This window comes from Oncorhynchus tshawytscha, linkage group LG01 (assembly GCF_018296145.1).
Source record: "Oncorhynchus tshawytscha isolate Ot180627B linkage group LG01, Otsh_v2.0, whole genome shotgun sequence".
NCBI lineage: Eukaryota > Metazoa > Chordata > Actinopteri > Salmoniformes > Salmonidae > Oncorhynchus > Oncorhynchus tshawytscha.
Genome location: NC_056429.1, coordinates 53179452 through 53196899, shown reverse-complemented (window position 1 = coordinate 53196899; position 17448 = coordinate 53179452). Strand labels below are relative to the sequence as shown.

General features: G+C 44.8%; 1 protein-coding gene across 3 annotated transcripts in view; it reads left to right on the top strand.

Annotated features, from left to right (window-relative positions):
- Positions 1-17448, top strand: part of LOC112253060 (inositol polyphosphate-5-phosphatase A-like) — a 185894-nt gene that overhangs the window by 116637 nt on the left and 51809 nt on the right. For all 3 annotated transcript variants that reach the window (XM_024424939.2, XM_042323055.1, XM_042323059.1), the window contains exons 6-9: positions 117-220; positions 7850-7902; positions 8782-8901; positions 16950-17034. In XM_024424939.2, the coding sequence (XP_024280707.2) occupies positions 117-220; positions 7850-7902; positions 8782-8901; positions 16950-17034 (362 nt within the window). The remainder of the gene's footprint in view (positions 1-116; positions 221-7849; positions 7903-8781; positions 8902-16949; positions 17035-17448) is intronic.

Below are 17448 nucleotides of genomic sequence, written 5' to 3'. Positions count from 1 at the left end.
AGTAGGTTAAACTACATTAGTAGGTTTGGACTGCGAATCATAGCCTCTTAAACGACTAGCTTGTCTTGTATTAATACGTCCTCTTTGGCTTTCTTTGTCTGTGTTTTTCCCCTTAGCCAAGAAATTCAAGAAGGTGGTTGGGAAAGAGATCTACTCAGACACACTAGAGAGCACACCCATGTTGGAGAAGGAGAAGTTTCCTCAGGACTACTTCCCTGAGGTGTGTATCACTTCACTGTTGCTGTAGTGACTGAGTGGGACTGTCTCTCGGCCTCTACTGCATCCTGAAGTGCTGGGACTTTGATTGATAAACAGTAGTGCCGTCAGTAATGTACACCACACAGCAATGTGACTTGACTTCGCAATCTTAAAAAAAGATAACTTATGACTTAGGCAAGGCATGGAGCTTGACAATACATTTTGGGTGGTTGCATTTAGTCCCCATAATGCAGTAGGTATTGCAAGAGCTGAAAACATATTGGTGATAGCTTATACTTAAAAAAAACAAAAAACATTTACTTTCTAAATTTCACAATGCACAATTTTTGGGACTTTCAACACTTTTTGCATAGCATAGTTTTTGACATTTTTTCATATCAAAATGATTTATGTTGCGTAATATTTAAAAAGAAATAGGTACAGTTGAAGTCCATGTTCAGGCACCTAGCGTATGAGCGACTGTGGCTTGCCTGTGCTTTTGATGCATGGCAACACCGTTCCATCATGACAGCATGTCTCACTGACCTTTTACATCTAAAGACTCTATTTATGTGTACGTGTTGTCATTGTGCGTGCACATGTATGTGCGTAAGCTACAGTTGAAGTCAGAAGTTTACATACACTTAGGTTGGAGTCATTAAAACCCGTTTTTCAACCACTCCACAAATTTCTTGTTAACAAACTATAGTTTTGGCAAGTCGGTTAGGACATCTACTTTGTGCATGACACAAGTCATTTTTCCAACAATTGTTTACAGACAGATTATTTCACTTGTAACTCAATGTATCACAATTCAAGTGGGTCAGACGTTTACATACACTAAGTTGACTGTGCCTCTAAACAGCTTGGAAAATTCCAGAAAATGATGTCATGGCAATAAGAAGCTTCTGATAGGCTAACTTACAGAATTTGAATCAATTGGAGGTGTACTTGTGGATGTATTTCAAGGCCTACCTTCAAACTCAGTGCCTCTTTGCTTGACATCATGGGAAAATCAAAAGAAATCAGCCAAGACCTCAGAAAAAAAATTGTAGACCTCCACAAGTCTGGTTCATCCTTGGGAACAATTTCCAAATGCCTGAAGGTACCACGTTCATATGTACAAACAATAGTACGCAAGTATAAACACCATGGGACCACGCAGCCGTAATACCGCTCAGGAAGGAGACGCGTTCTGTCTCCTAGAGATGAACGTTCTTTGGTACGAAAAGTGTAAATCAATCCCAGAACAACAGCAAAGGACCTTGTGAAGATGCTGGAGGAAACAGGTACAAAAGTATCTATATCCACAGTAAAACGAGTCCTATATCAACATAACCTGAAAGGCCGCTCAGCAAGGAAGAAGCCACTCCTCCAAACCCGCCATAAAAATGACTACGGTTTGCAACTGCACATGGGGACAAAGATCGTATATTCTGATGAAACAAAAATAGAACTGTTTGGCCATAATGACCATCGTTATGTTTGGAGGAGGGGGAGACTTGGGGAGGCTTGCAAGCCAAAGAACACCATCCCAACTGTGAAGCACGGGGGTGGCAGCATCATGTTGTGGAGGTGCTTTGCTGCAGGAGGGACTGGCATCATGAGGTAGGAAAATTATGTGGATACATTGAAGCAACATCTCAAGACATCAGTCAGGAAGTTAAAGCTTAGTCGCAAATGGGTCTTCCAAATGGACAATGACCCCAAGCATACTTCCAAAGTTGTGGCAAAATGGCTCAAGGACATCAAAGTCAAGGTATTGAAGTGGCCATCACAAAGCCCTGACCTCAATCCTGTAGAAAGTATGTGGGCAGAACTGAGAAAGCGTGTGTTCCGAGCAAGGAGGCTCAGTTACACCAGCTCTGTCAGGAGGAATGGGCCAAAATTCATCCGACTTATTGTGGGAAGCGTGTGGAAGGTTACCCGGGAACGTTTGACCCAAGTTAAACAATTTAAAGGCAATGCTGCCAAATACTAATTGAGTGTATGTACATTTCTGACCAACTGGGAATGTGATGAAAGAAATAAAAGCTGAAATAAATAATTCTCTCTACTATTATTCTGACATTTCGCATTCTTAAAATAATGGTGTGATCCTACCTGACCGAAGACAGGGAATTTTTACTAGGATTAAATGTCAGGATTTGTGGCAAACTGAGTTTAAATGTACATGGCTAAGGTGTATGTAATCCTCCAACTTCAACTCTTCAACAACTATATGTTTTATAAAATAAGTAAAACATATGACTATTGGTACCATTACACATTTATGGCAGTGTATTTTATCTATGGAGTACTTTCCTTTAATCTTTAGCATTTTCACAAAAGACTGTTATTTCGGTTTCAGAATTTTTTCTTTAGTTTACGTTCCCTCAAAAAGCTAATTTATTACAAGGCTCAGTTGAACAGTGAAAGATTGAGATGGCAGCATTGCAAAGTCTTTCATTTGGTTGCTCGCCATGCTTTGTAATGCAGCCTGTGTCTGTCTGTTCGTTCTGTGGGTTCCTCTGCTTGGTCCACATCATAAGGTAGCGTCGCGCTGTGCTGATATAGTAATAAAGAGCGTGACCGCCCGCGTGTCATCCCCATACTCCCCGCTCATCTGTCAACCGCGCTCCACCGGCCGCCTCCTCAAATATATGCAAAGGAGATGGATACGGCCTTTCACAGACGCAGTCTCCTAATTTCTGCCTCTTTCTCACACACACACACACACACACACACACACACACACACACACACACACACACACTCTCTTTCTCTTCCACCCCACCTTGGAGTTCCCCAGTTTGCCATTTTCGCAGATGATCTAAAACCAATTACGTCGATTGAGGCGTGAAGTCGTTTACAATTATGACAAGAAAGCGGTGTTCGGTAAGTTACGAAGACGAGTGGCAAAACCAAACAACACCGGGAGCGGCGCTAAAAGCGAGCGCATGGAAGAGAAAAGTTTGCTCCCTGATTTATTCCTCTTTATTTCTCTTTATTCCTCTTTCGCGGCTGGGTTATGAATCTTGGATGATGCTTCCGAGAGCAGCACTCCAGATAATGTTAGCCCATTTAAAAAGAGCAGATTTGTGTAGTCTATCAGGGCTGACTATTTTTTTCTTGTCCCCCCGCCCGGCTAGTGAGAAATTGGTTGTTATCATAGATCACAAATACTGCTCAAACCTCTTATGAAAGATGAATTAATTTCACTAATGGTTTAATGCAGAGATCTCATGAGGAAGTCAGGCGCGCGATAACCCCTGCCTCGTCCCCGGCTTCTTCCCATGGTGATTTATGCTGTCTTTTAGTAGATGAAACCGCCTGGATTTGCCATCCATCTACAGCCTTAAGGAATCCTATTAACATGGGATCTGGGACAAGAAGGACCGCCACGGGCCCCGCAATGTGGTCCCAACTGGGTTCTGCAGGGTACCGCTCTGGGTCTGAGTGTTGTGGAACCAAATCCTAGGACATGCATACACACATGGACCGTGATAATCAAGAAAAAAGGCCTCGCCAGGAGCTTAGAATATGTGCGTTACAGAGAGCATGGGTTAAGACATGTTATTTTCCATTGGAATCTATATGATTTACTTTTTTACATTTTTTATTTTTTACATCCCATAGAGGTGATGCAGTAGAATGTAGCAGCAGACAGTTTAGGCGGCTCGTCGGAGACGTAACACCTCTCTTTCTCCACTTGAGCGTTACCTTTACAGTCCACCATTAATAAACTGTCACTCGTAGATGGCCTGCTGACATCATGGTGGGAGGGGTTTGGTCGGTACAGTCCCTGTTTGAGTGGCAGCGCTGGTTAAATACCAGCAATGCAACCGAGACAAAATGACATTTCCTGGCTTCTCTTAGATTTGAGTGCACTTGGGTTGGTCGGTGTGGGTGGGTGTGTCAGACCTTGTGTCACACACATACCCTCCCTTGCTGTCCCATGTAGACCTCCATGTCCCCAATTGAGGTGAACAGGACCCTACTGTGACCCCAAGTCCCTTAGGTTGAGTCTGCTGAAATGACAACCTCTCCCTCCCTGTATGCAAAACACACTGCCTTCATACTCCCCAGACTGTGAGTTATGGCTTCAAGTGGAGGAGAAAGGAGAGGGGGGGACATTCAATGAAAAGCTGAATAAGAAGGAACTGGACAAAATAACAGGCACATTTCTTCTTGAAAAATTGATGTGATGGATTTGGCAAGCTGTCATTTCTTGTTGTTTCGTCAAACCTTTCAACTTGCCCAAGTATGTATGTATGTATGTATGTATGTATGTATGTATGTATGTATGTATGTATGTATGTATGTATGTATGTATGTATGTATGTATGTATGTATGTATGTATGTATGTATGTATGTATGTATGCATCTTTGTACAGTGGGGCAAAAAAGTATTTAGCCAGCCACAGTTGATTTCTCACTACTTTGTTATATACCCTTTGTTGGCAATGACAGAGGTCAAATGTTTTCTGTAAGTCTCATTTTGTCTGTCATAGTTGAAGTGTACCTAGGATGAAAATTACAGGCCTCTCTCATCTTTTTAAGTGGGAGAACTTGCACAATTGGTGGCTGACTAAATACTTTTTTGCCCCACTGTATGTATTTTTTGTTTGGTGCAGTAATGCATGCTTCCCCCCCAAAAATGCCATCATAAGGATTTGTCATTTGCTTATACAAATAAAGTACACGACCGAGACCTTAAAGTCCCCTTCCCATTGGACGGAAGTGATCATTGTCCATATAAGTTTGTATTTCTTGTTCTCTACCACACATCTGCTCATTAAAGCATTGGTTGTGGACTACAGTCAGACACCCTTTTAGTACCCTTTTGTAAACTCTTATATTATGGTTATGTGGCAGCCATGGAATTCCAATTTTCATGGCAAGTCACCGTCCCTTTAAATGGGAAAGTGGTATTGTTTCTGTCCGTGGTCCAGAGACAATCCAAGACTTAGCTGCTAGGATCCATTTTGAGAGAAATAGGTAGGCTAGAGAATCCAGCTATATTTGTCCCCTTGGCTACCTATCCCTTTCCCAAGCCTCTGTTATGGGGCGGCAGGGTAGCCTAGTGGTTAGAGCGTTGGACTAGTAACCTAAAGGTTGCAAGTTCAAATCCCTGAGCTGACAAGGTACAAATCTGTCGTTCTGCCCCTGAACAGGCAGTTAACCCACTGTTCCTAGGCCGTCATTGAAAATAAGAGTTTGTTCTTAACTGACTTGCCTAGTAAAATTTAAAAAATAAATGTCCCCCCCTCGGTCTCTATAAAGGACTTGTCCTTCCCTTCACCCTCTACACATCACTGGTTTGGGACATTTTAATCAGAGACCCCCCTCAATCCCACCACACACACAGTCTTGTTTTACTAACACAATTGATTCCCATACAAAATGTCCCTTACCTTTAACCACTAAACCTAAATCGAACACTAATTCTAACCCGAAAAAGCTTTTTTCCTTGTGGGGACTGGCAAAATGTCCCCAGTTGGTCAGATTATTTTTCCCATTTACATCTCTCTTATCTTTCCAGTCCTGTAAAACCCTAGTCCTAAAGACCCCTCTTTCTTATTTGATGGGATCCCTGTCTGAGTGGGGGTGGGGGGGGTCTCAGCTGAAATATAGGAAAGGTCAACAAATACATTTAAAAAAGGACTGGGGAGATGGGAGTGTGTGTGCCACCGTGACACGCGTGACATTTGATAGTGGAACTGAAAACTTCCAATGGACACAAGTGGGGAGTTTATGGTGCCGCTTCCTGTAATGGGGAATCCATTTGATGGCCCCATAGCCCGCTCTCCACTACTCGCCTCTCCGTCCCGTGTCGGCTGGGAGCCTGGCTGTCATGGCTGACCCCCACTCTACAGCCGTTCATCACTGTCACAGTCTGGGGACCCCATCACTGGCCATGGAAGGTCAGCCTCAATCCTTTACTGCCTTCACCCTCAGCCTGTGTCACCCCCCCCAGCTTTTCAACTTGTCTTACCTAGAGCAATAGGGCATGTACATCTTAATCACTAGGACCCAGGTGTTTTCCTGGCCCTGTAACACATACTGTAGTCATTTAGGCAGACATTACACCCTTGTATTTGATTGGGTACATGGTAGTTGGTTGTCACTCTGTCTGTGAATTTCCCAGGCCCGTGTGACAACACTGTGTGTTGATGAATGGAGGGGTGTGTGTGCGTGTGTGCGTGGTGCCATAGCCAAACAAGGCGACAAGGGTCAATCAGTCATAGGAGGAGGAAGCGGGGCAATCTGAGGTTGCACGACAGGAAGTGATGGATTTAAATGTTATGATTGTAGTTAATGGCTCTTTAAATGACATTTTAGATGAAATGTATTTCGCGCTGCATTAAGAGTGCAGGTTTGGAGCCCATCCTCTCCTTGCCTCCTCACTCCCCTCCCCGTCATCCTCTTCCGCATCCTCTCTTTAATAAAGTAATTTAAATGTTACATATATCACACATCACATATATACAGTGAACATGAATCTCCCTCAGGAAGTCGGGTTAATATGATGCATAAAAACCTCTTCTTAGCACCTAAATGTCACAATGTGATTACTGAATCAATATCCTTGAAACATCTGTTTGTTTTGTTGAAGGTAGAAGTACTTCCTGTGTATTTTATTTTCGACGACAACATCGTGTAAACTATTCGTTTTATTATTTTGTCTTTTAAAATGATCACAAAATATTTGAGTGCAATTCGTTCATGGAAAAACGATCTAGATTTACCTCAAACACACACAATATTGGACAGTGGGGTATAATTGGGCCCATACATTCTGCCAGGCGGTATAGATTAATTCAAGTATGCTAATGTAATTCAATTTGATACAGTTAATCTTGTACTAATGCAGATTGAAGGATGTGAGATGCAATCAAATAGCTCTCAGGCCTTTAAAATTGCATCTAAGTTTTTAAATAAAATGAGTCAATTTGTAATTATGTGACCTGGGCCATAATTAGTTTATTCATCACCACGGTTAACTCCCCATTAGGATGCTCAGAAAGCCCCTGGAATATTTATTTATTTATGCGTTCAAAATTAGGACGGTTGCAAGCGTCAATTTTTCTCTCGTTCAATAACGAGCTTCATGGTAAATCATATGCTGTGTGAGAGCTGGGACTCCTGACCGGGTAATTCCCTCAGTTAGTAGCACTATGGGGTGAGGCTATAGGAGGTTGACCAGGTGGCTTTAGGTCAGGCCACTAGAACACTTTGGAAGTCATACTGTTTTCCCATTGTCATGACAGTGCTGGTCCTCTGTAGCTCAGTTGGTAGAGCATGGTACTTGCAACCACGGTATAGTGGGCTAAATTCCCGTGACCACCCATACATAAACAATGTATGCACGCATGACTGTAAGTCGCTTAGGATCAAAGTGTCTGCTAAATGGCTTATGTTACATATTATGAGGCTCAGGTTAGACAAATATGTAAATATAGGGAAAATTGATATGCTGTATAGTAATGATACGAATCCTACTGAAATGAAGAAAGAAAACTCTCAGAAGAGAGTTTGTCTTTGCATTTGCATAGCCCACACTGGCTATGTATGCCAGTTGAGATTGTTGGTGCACTGCAGTACGTTTCAATTCCATGCTATCAATGCTAACGTTCAGTCTGCATGTGTATCCTCCCTATGTTGCAGTGCAAGTGGTCCAGAAAAGGCTTTATCAGGACTCGATGGGCTCTGGCTGACTGGTGAGTTTAGCACATCTCATGTTACATCTCACGCTACACTTAGGATCAAATTGAATATCAGCTTTTCCTCCAGGTGCACTTCAGCGTCACGTCCAACTGTGACTACCTGTAAAGCCTAGCAGTATCACTCGCAGTATCTGTCACTTTGGCTTTACCCCTCTATCCATAGGGTATATCCCATGGGGCTTTGCAGGTCCGTTCTTCATAGACAGAGGAGAGGTAGAGTCAGTCTTCCCTAGAGAGAGAGAGACTTTACTTCGCTCCCTCTCCCAACTGACAGCGAGCTAGGAACGGGCCAGGATTGGATTAGGTATAATCGTGTTAGTCAGCAGTTGCATATGACAGATGACAGAAAACATTACATACAATTGAACCTGTGCGAGATGAATACAAACGTTTGGGCAGGGCGGGTGGGGGGGGGGGTCGTAATCTAATAGAAGGATGACGTGAGAACAAAAGGGCTGAAACGGTAACATTCTAAATGAGGCAGGCATGACTCGAGACAGGCACTTGGAGGAAGAGACAGAGAGAGAGGGACAGGGATGACCGAGAGGGACACGGGTGAGGGGGACATTTTGCGTATTTATTTAGAAGTTTGTCAACAGCATAAGCGTCTTGAGGTGAGATGTTCTGAGAAAAACAGTTACAGAGATTGATATAGTAGATCGATGAGACGGGCTTAGCAACAGTAGCACTACCAGGAGGGAAATGGACATGTCAGTCTGCCTGTAGTGCGGCGAGACAAATTCATCTCACTGCTCCATTCACACAACCATACCCATGGTCCACAGGCCAAGAGGTCAGTCATGTAGTTCAGGGGTCTCAAACTGAAATTACCTGGGGTCCAACTAACATACGTCTCTCTCTGTCCCCTCCCAGTGCTTTTGACCTGGTCAACATCCACTTGTTCCACGATGCCTCCAACATACTGGCTTGGGAGAAGAGCCCCTCAGTCTACTCCGGGACGAGACAGAAGGCCCTGGGCTTCGTCTTAGATAGGTGACTGGCACGCTCCTCCTTATTCTCGCCATCTCATCTATGCAACTATTTTCTCTGTCCCTTCTCCATCTAGCCTCTCGCCGTTATTTCCATCTCTCCACCCACTCCTCTTTCCACATCTCATCTCCCTATATTCTCTCCACCTAAATCAAATCAAATGTATTTCTATAGCCCTTCGTACATCAGCTGATATCTCAGTGCTGTACAGAAACCCAGCCTAAAACCCCAAACAGCAAGCAATGCAGGTTGTAGAAGCACCGTGGCTAGGAAAAACTCCCTAGAAAGGCCAAAACCTAGGAAGAAACCTAGAGAAGAACCAGGCTATGTGGGGTGCCCAGTCCTCTTCTGGCTGTACCAGGTGGAGATTATAACAGAACATGGCCAAGATCTTCAAATGTTCATAAATGACCAGCATGGTCAAATAATAATAATCACAGGCAGAACAGTTGAAACTGGAGCAGCAGCATGGCCAGGTGGACTGGGGACAGCAAGGAGTCATCATGTCAGGTAGTCCTGAGGCATGGTCCTAGGGCTCAGGTCCTCCGAGAGAGAGAAAGATAGAATTAGAGAGAGCATACTTAAATTCACATAGGACACCGGATAGGACAGGAGAAGTACTCCAGATATAACAAACTGACCCTAGCCCCCCGACACATAAACTACTGCAGCATAAATACTGGAGGCTGAGACAGGAGGGGTCAGGAGACACTGTGGCCCCATTCGCTGACACCCCCGGACAGAGCCAAACAGGAAGGATATAACCTATAACCTCTCCACCTATTCTCTTCATCTTTCCTCTCCGTATCCTCTCCATCTCTACGTTCACCATTCTCTCCATATCGCCTCTCACCGTTCTCTCCTCCTTTGCATTCGACCCCGAGCAACACGCTCACCTCTCTACCAGCAGAGAATCCTTCGTCCTGCACCCAAAGACCCCTCGAAGAAAACATGAGAGCCGTTCCCGCTAATGTGATTTATGTGACGTCCATTGACAGTGGAGAGGGATGATGTAGTGTTCTAGTGGCCCTTTGCTCTTTACCTGGTCATGCTAACACCAAATAAAAGCTATGTGGCAGCCCTGCATTACGTGCCCCACCCCCCCCACCACCATTTGAAATGGAGTCTGAATGCACAGCGTCTTTCATCTCCTTCCACTTTGAATAACTGCATGCATATGGCCGCCATGTATTATCAAAGGTTTTGGCACCTCGTGAATTAGCGTTTTATGTAGTGTTTTATGTATTTCCAAGATAATAATTTTCCCCCTCCTTCATGCTTTCGTTTTGATGAAAGAATGCTTTGCGTTTAATGGACAGGGAAGTGGGGGGTGTTTTGGGAAAATGGTTAGCTTTAAAAAATATATATATCAATGTAAACAACAAGTTACTTCATTATGCCCATAAATCCAGGTAAATTATGGTTCATATATATATATTTATATATTTATATAAAAATATGAACCATAATTTACCTGGATTTATGGGCATAATGAAGTAACTTGTTGTTTACATTGAGGGTTTTGACCGTATTTTCTACGTTTTCGTCATGTTCTTGAAGTTGATTTATTTGTAAAAAGTCCCCTCATAAATACGACTAAATGGCGTGTTTTCTGGTGGAGAGTGAATAGCACTGGGCTGGTGAGTGGCAGTTTCCACGCTCCCCTCCTCTAAGTCCCCTTGTGCTCAGAAGGTATCCTTCACTGTTAATTCCTGGGACATGTCATTAAAAGGTGACAATGGCAGGGGATTTTTGCCCTTTTTCGGGAGGTGGGAGGAGTAACCTAAGGGGTATGGGAGGTGTAGGCCTATGTTCGGACTAGGCTGGTATCCCATGCAGGGGGTGAAGGGGGGCATCGCGCCTCAATCGCTCACTTTGGGGAAACACTTGGGCACAGATCCGGCCTGCCTGAGAGTGAAAAAGCTGGCTGGGCCGGGCGGGGGGCTGGGGGGGACAAAAGACCCTGGGCTCTGTTAGGGGCAGTGCATAATGGGCTGCTCCTTTCACAGGAGCTGCTAACCTTTTGGCAGCCACCAGCGAACTCCATTCTCCTCCGCCGATCGGGGAGGACAATGTGCCCAGGCCGGCTTTGAATGAAGTGCTACCTCCAACAGTGTTCCCATTCAGCGGCCGGTTGGGAACCGTCATTTTGGCCATTGTCCTAACTCTGACTCCTACCTCAGAAAGAGAGCAGGAAAAGGGAGAGGGTGAATATCTATAGCCAAAGCCTCCTCTCTCCCCCTTCTCTCTCTTTCTGAGCTCTAATCTCTCATTGTGGGGAGGGGGGAAGGAGGGGAAGTGGACACCACCAGCTGAGATCCAGAGGGGCTGCTGGTGCAGGAGCCTGGTCAGTGAGACAGTCTAGGGAGTGAGCTCCGTGGCTGGGCCCAACCTCAGCCCCTTCCCTTATCTAGCGCCCTGGCTAATAATGCAGCTTACGGCCCTTTGAGAACACATCTGATAAGCCCCTTCCTCTGTGGCCCTTTTAACTGCTAAGCAGTGTTTATTTCCAAAGCGCTTCAAGGCCTCCGGGGAACAATACTGAGAAGGAACAGCGTTTAGCCAGCCAAACCTCTCCATTGAGTCACATCAAAAAAGCACTTCTCCGGTCTCTGGCTGATGTGTGGCCGGCAGCTTCATGAGAGAAGGGAAAGTCCTGTTTGAAATGTATACCCTCCTTGCCTGTTTTAATTCCCCTATGCCTTCGCCTCACTGAGATGTGAGCCTCAAACGGCATCTAAAGTTATTAACCCTTTATATTCATATTTCCCTTGACGCCATTGCTTCATTACATAAGACATTTGTTTTTGTGGAGCGCGGGAATATACAAAAATGATGCTATGTTCTTAATATCGGAAATATACATTTGATTTATGATCCTGAAATTGGTTTGGGAATTGTGTTTTTGAGAACAACCACTGCATTAGAACATTTTATCTGTAGATATCAATGCTTCCTTATGAGACTCGTTACGGACCCTTTTTCCTGTAAGGAAGCATTGATATATATGACTCTGTATCTAGTAAAATGCCCTCTAGTTTGCTTAGTTCCGCCAAGGACTGGTGATGTAAGGAGGACGCCGAGTCTGTGCTAATTCAGAATTCAGGGCTCTGGCCAAGAGGATGGGAAAGCAGGCAGCCAAGAAACCATGTGAAATGATAGCTATGAGATCAAATCAACACCATTTTTTTTCTTTAGCTAAAAATCTTTTGTTTTTATTGGAGTTGTGTTCCTTTTTATTCTCTCCCTTTGAGTGGCTGGTCCGGTTCAGGAGAGAACAGTTTTACATTACAACCGTGAAATCTCGGTGTAAAGACCCCCTTTGTCCCCCGCCGTTATTTTCACACAAATATAGTCCATTGTCACACAGCTGAAGTTAATTTGATCAACATTGGAGACATTTAACTGTTTTGTTCGCTGAAAAGGCTCGTTTCATGCTCATTTTCGAGGCATTGAAAAGCAATGATTGGCAAAAAAAAAAATGATGTTGCCGTTAACAATTCGGGGCAATTAGTTTCCCAGGGGGAAGCAGTGGGCCGTACTGGCCACCATACAGCAATTCTTTGTCATTTTATGGACGGTCATCAGTCAACTGTCAGAGCATCTCAAAGAGCCCTCCAATCTAAACGTTTCCTTTAAGGCTTTTCCCAGAACAACAGGCTGAAAGAGAAGAGAAAGGAGAGCCTGTTTCCAGGCAATAGACATGTTCAGCTGGAAGAAGGACTGAATAATTGCAGAGAGATCCTCAATAAAAGCCGGATAAATTGATTAGACAGGGTGGTAGTAGTGTGGTGCGCGTACGTGTTTATACATAATGTATAACTTAGTGTTTTAGTGGAGGTGTGGTGAATAATGTGATAGTAGAATATATATATATTTTTTAAGAGCATCGGATTGACTCAATGTGTGTGCTTATGCTTATTTGGGTTTGCATGCAAGCTCCTGCTATGACCTATGTGTTTGTGTGGGCACAGGGAATACTGTGGTTGCTGCCTTATGTCATTCAGTAGTAGGGTTGAAACATTTCAGGAACTTTCGATACGTCTTTCCCAGTTGGGAAATCCCAGTTGGCTGATTACCTAAATCAGGAGGGAATAAGCAGGAACCAGAATTTTATTGAAGGTTCCTGGAATTTTGAAACACAATTCATTAGAGGCTGAAGGGGAGCATAGGCTTTAGGTGGCTAGTTGTGTTTAGGGGCTAGCATAGGGACCAAATACAGTATAGCCCTTCATGGGGGTAGTGGTGTGCAGAGGGGTGTCAGTGCGTGACTGTGAACTGCCTCCTCACCCTGGGAGGCCTGGGGGCAGCAGGGGGTTAGTCCCCCCCAGTCAGTCTCTACTGTATAGAATCAGTTCATTAGCAAGTAGCCACCATTCACTCTTAGCTCTGCAGCCATGGGGATTGAAGAACCGTAAATTAGTATATTGTACTGTATATTGTCTACAACCGTTTTACCTAGTTATGTATCTGCGGAATAGAGATCTGCCGAAATGAGTCGATATGATGGGTTCACAGGCTGTAAGATGTGGCTCCCATGCATGTTGGATTTGGCAGATGGGAGTTACTGCTGAGAAGAGGTTGGACCGGCTTGCATCGCCACCTATACCAGTCCACCCAACACCACCAGATCCAGTGGCTGACATCCTTCCTCCCTGGGTTTGTTTGCGTCCCTATTAGAAATGCTGTGGGATTTGACCAGTCGTTGGGTTTGACGTTGTTGGGTTGGTTTATCCTCTAACCTCTGTGTGACCGCGACACCCCACAACCACCCTTTTGGCATGACTCAACTGGGAGAGCTGGGTAGGTTGGGAGAAGGGGATTCTGGGTGGGATGGGCGCTGGTAGCGGGTGGCCAACCCTGGGTGTCACAGGTCACATCAGGGTTCCTCCCCTGGCCCATTGAGCCAGACGTCAAGAAGCAAATTCTTCACGATGTTAACATTCTCCAAAATTCTCAAAATCACACTCCCAATGGATGACTCTGCATTGGCTTTTGTAGTGTGCCGCTGAGTTGAATTTGAATGAAGCATTCATTTTTGATAGGCTAACGTAACGTTACTTGATGAAGGCGTGTTAGCGTTAGCTAGCAGTAACTGCTTTTGTCTTGAAGCTAAAATGTAATGAGAGTACGGAAGAGAAAATAAACCCTTTAATTGTCTGCACACGTTTGTGAATTGTTGAATAATGCAAGAGTGTAATATGGTTAAGACGAAAAGTTCCTTGCATGGTTGAACCGTTTTTTGTAAGCACGATTACTGGCTAGTGGATGTGCTATAGGCTAATGTGACTGGGATATTTAAGCTGCAGTGCAATAATGTCTGTTGCCAAGCCCACAAATTCTTTCTCGGCACATGGCAGTCCGTTGCTAATGTAAACTGAAACGTTTATGTACATATTATGTCAGTTGAAGTCTCGTCGCGGTGCTTCTGCTGCAACTCTCTTCAATCTGAATAAGCCCGAAGCCATTTATGTGTGTGAGCAGTGAATGTGTCAGGAATGTGCTCCCTGTGCTTTGTGCGGCTGCGGTAGGGGGCCTGGGAGCAGAGTTGGGGGGCCATGTTATAAATTAGCGGCTGACCCTGTCTTTGTGTGGCCCCAGGAAGGCCTGACTGATAGGCCCCCTCAGTGAGAACGGCCCCTGTAAAGAGCCTCTTTCAGAGGTGTCACCGTGCGATGAATTGGCCAGGGGGGAAGCATGTTTATAGACTGTGTAAAGAAGTGCGTCTTTGTGTGGAAATATCGCTGACACTGTTACAGTTTGCTTGAATGAACTGTGATGACGAGACTAATGGGGCCCTCGCTGGGGGGCCTGCAGGGGGCCCTCAGGACCCCCCACCACCACCCCATTCACAACCAGTCCGCTGTGGCTAATGTCAATTCTTAGGGACGCCATAAAGGCCAAGCAAAAGTCAACTTTCACACCAGCGGGTCACCACAAGTGCTTTAGGAAATGACAATGTAAACAGAGCGTTACCTTCTGACCTGCGGCTGATACCTTAGCCCTACAGACAGAACATCCAGGGCTACGGCATTAGACATGGCTATTAGAGGGATGAAGCTGGGAACAGGCTCGGCCCAGCACTGGGCCCTGGGGAAACGCACACGCTCTCCGGGGAGAGTGGCATGGTCTGAATCGTCCCTTTGTTTTCTCTCTTGTCCCTTTCGCCTCTCCTCGCTCTCTCTGCTCTCTCCCTCCACACTCACTCTCTCCTCTATTTTAGCCCCCCCGTCCCCTACTTTTTTCACTCTCTCTGTTCTCCCTTTCTCTGCTCTATGCAAATGTACTTTATTTGCTTTTTGGAGTGAGCTCATTTCTTTTTTTTAAAGAATAAAGCCACCTTAAAGCTGTCTGTCTACAAATGTTCATAATGTTTCATGTCGGCAAGCCTCCGTTGTACAAGTTACATGCTCAGCATACACAGATAATATCCTTATTTGAAAAGGCAATACCATTATTTGAATACTCTTCTCATCCTAATCGTCACTATAACCTTGAACTTTTATTAGGCCTATATTTATTTTTACAGAGAACTTGGTCCATTTAACCCCGGGACACTGTGAGTCGTGGGTTTGCAAACACATCGATTTAAGGGATGCGCGAGGAATGTGTTGAAGTGGCCGTTCCATTGGCCACTTGCACATTTACATTTGAGTCATTTAGTTGAGTCATTTAGCAGATGCTCTCATCCAGAATGACTTACATGAGCAATTAGGGTTAAGTGCCTTGCTCAAGGGCACATTGGCAGATTTTTTCACCTAGTCTGCTCTGGGATTTGAACCAGCGACCTTTTCGGTTGCTGGCCCAACACTCTTATCTGCTAGGCTACCTGCCGCCAGGCTACAGCAAGTGTGAACTATCCTTGTATTTGAATAGAGTGCTCTTCCAGTCCCCATGGCTGGGGAAGGTCAGTGATGACATCACCCAGTCTATGTGTTACCCCCATCCCTTCCCCGACCCCGAGCACCCACGACTGGTAGTCTGAGGTGCAGGTGTCCGCCAGTCTCCCCACAACAAGCAACCCCCCTCCTCCTTAAAGAAACACTGGCTGGGCTGTGGTGATAGTATACGACACAGGACCCACCACAGAGTGCCTTCTCTTTTTATGGCCTCATAAATATATTGTTATCAGGGGGCCGGGAGAGAGTCCGCCCTCTGCCCGGCGATTTATCCCCCCCGCGATTAGCAAAGCGCTAGCATTCTGAATCATTAATTACAAGTAGGCTAGCAGCGCTAACTCTGTCGTCTTAATTTCTTATCTCTCCCCTGTAAGAGGGAGCCTCTTTTTAAGTCAATGATTAGGTATAGGAAGTTAATTATACGTCGCTTAGGTGCGTTTTAAATGCGCTCAGATGCCAGTGCTGCTGTAGATCTGGAAGCATTCCATGAACCTGGTTCCTGGACTCCATGAATCCTCCCTACCTCACACAGTTCTATATATTGGATTGAATTAGATACTGTGGGTGATTTCTCTCTCTGTTACTGTTCAATGATCATGTCCCTATATTTATTTCACCTTTTATTCCATGGATAGATGGTCAATACATCAACACATACTAGGTAGTATTCAAGTGTGGATATTGGGACAGAGTTCATGACTGCTTACCTTCCATGCAAAGTATAGCAGCTTCCCATAGAATGGAGATCATACTGTCCACACAGACTCAATCTAATTTGCTCATACACGATTTGGAACAGCATGCTCAAGTCAGCTCAGTCACATTACTAGAACATAATTTGAAACTTGCACAGCTAATTTCACTTTATACTAGAGGTGAACAATATTTTAAGGGCCCCGATTTTACTCAAGCCAATTCATGTTAACTGCTGGGATTGGGATTTTGTCATGTTGAATATTATTCTCCACGGGGGTGAAACACTTCTGACCAATGTGTTTGTGCCACCAGGTGGTGCTGTGCACCTCGTAAATTAAATTAAATGCCCTAAGGCAACCAACCACCAAGGCCCACCTGAGAGGCCCATCAACAGTATAGGCCTACTCCACTTGAAGCAATTCACTGTTGATGGCAAATTGTTTTCATGTTTTTCAGGATCACTGACCAGAGGTTTGAAAAGGTGCCATATTTTGTCTTCGGAGACTTCAACTTCAGGTTGGATACAAGGCAGGTTGTTGAGGTAAGCACTGATGCATGTATTGCAAGCATATCAGTTACAGAGTCTACAATGGTGTGTGTGTGTGTGTGGGTTCATGAACATAGTTTGCCAGGGTTTACAGGGGACACCAAACACCAGCCCCTCACAGTTATGGCTCATTATCACCCCTCTACTGTGGCTGGCCCAGCTGTGTTTGCCAACCAACCCTCCAAGTGCATTGTTAGGTTCCCCTCTCTATCTCTTCCTCCCACTCTCCCTCCCCTTCTCTTGGTGCAAATAAGGCTACATTGGAGAGTCAGTGTAGAGTAGTCATTCAGCAATCCTCATCAGGAGATGGGGGAGGGGTTGTTGGATAACAAGCCATAAAGTTCCACACAGACCGTGGAGCTCCATGATAACAGAGACTAGACACTTGTGGGGCAAACCCTGCTTTCA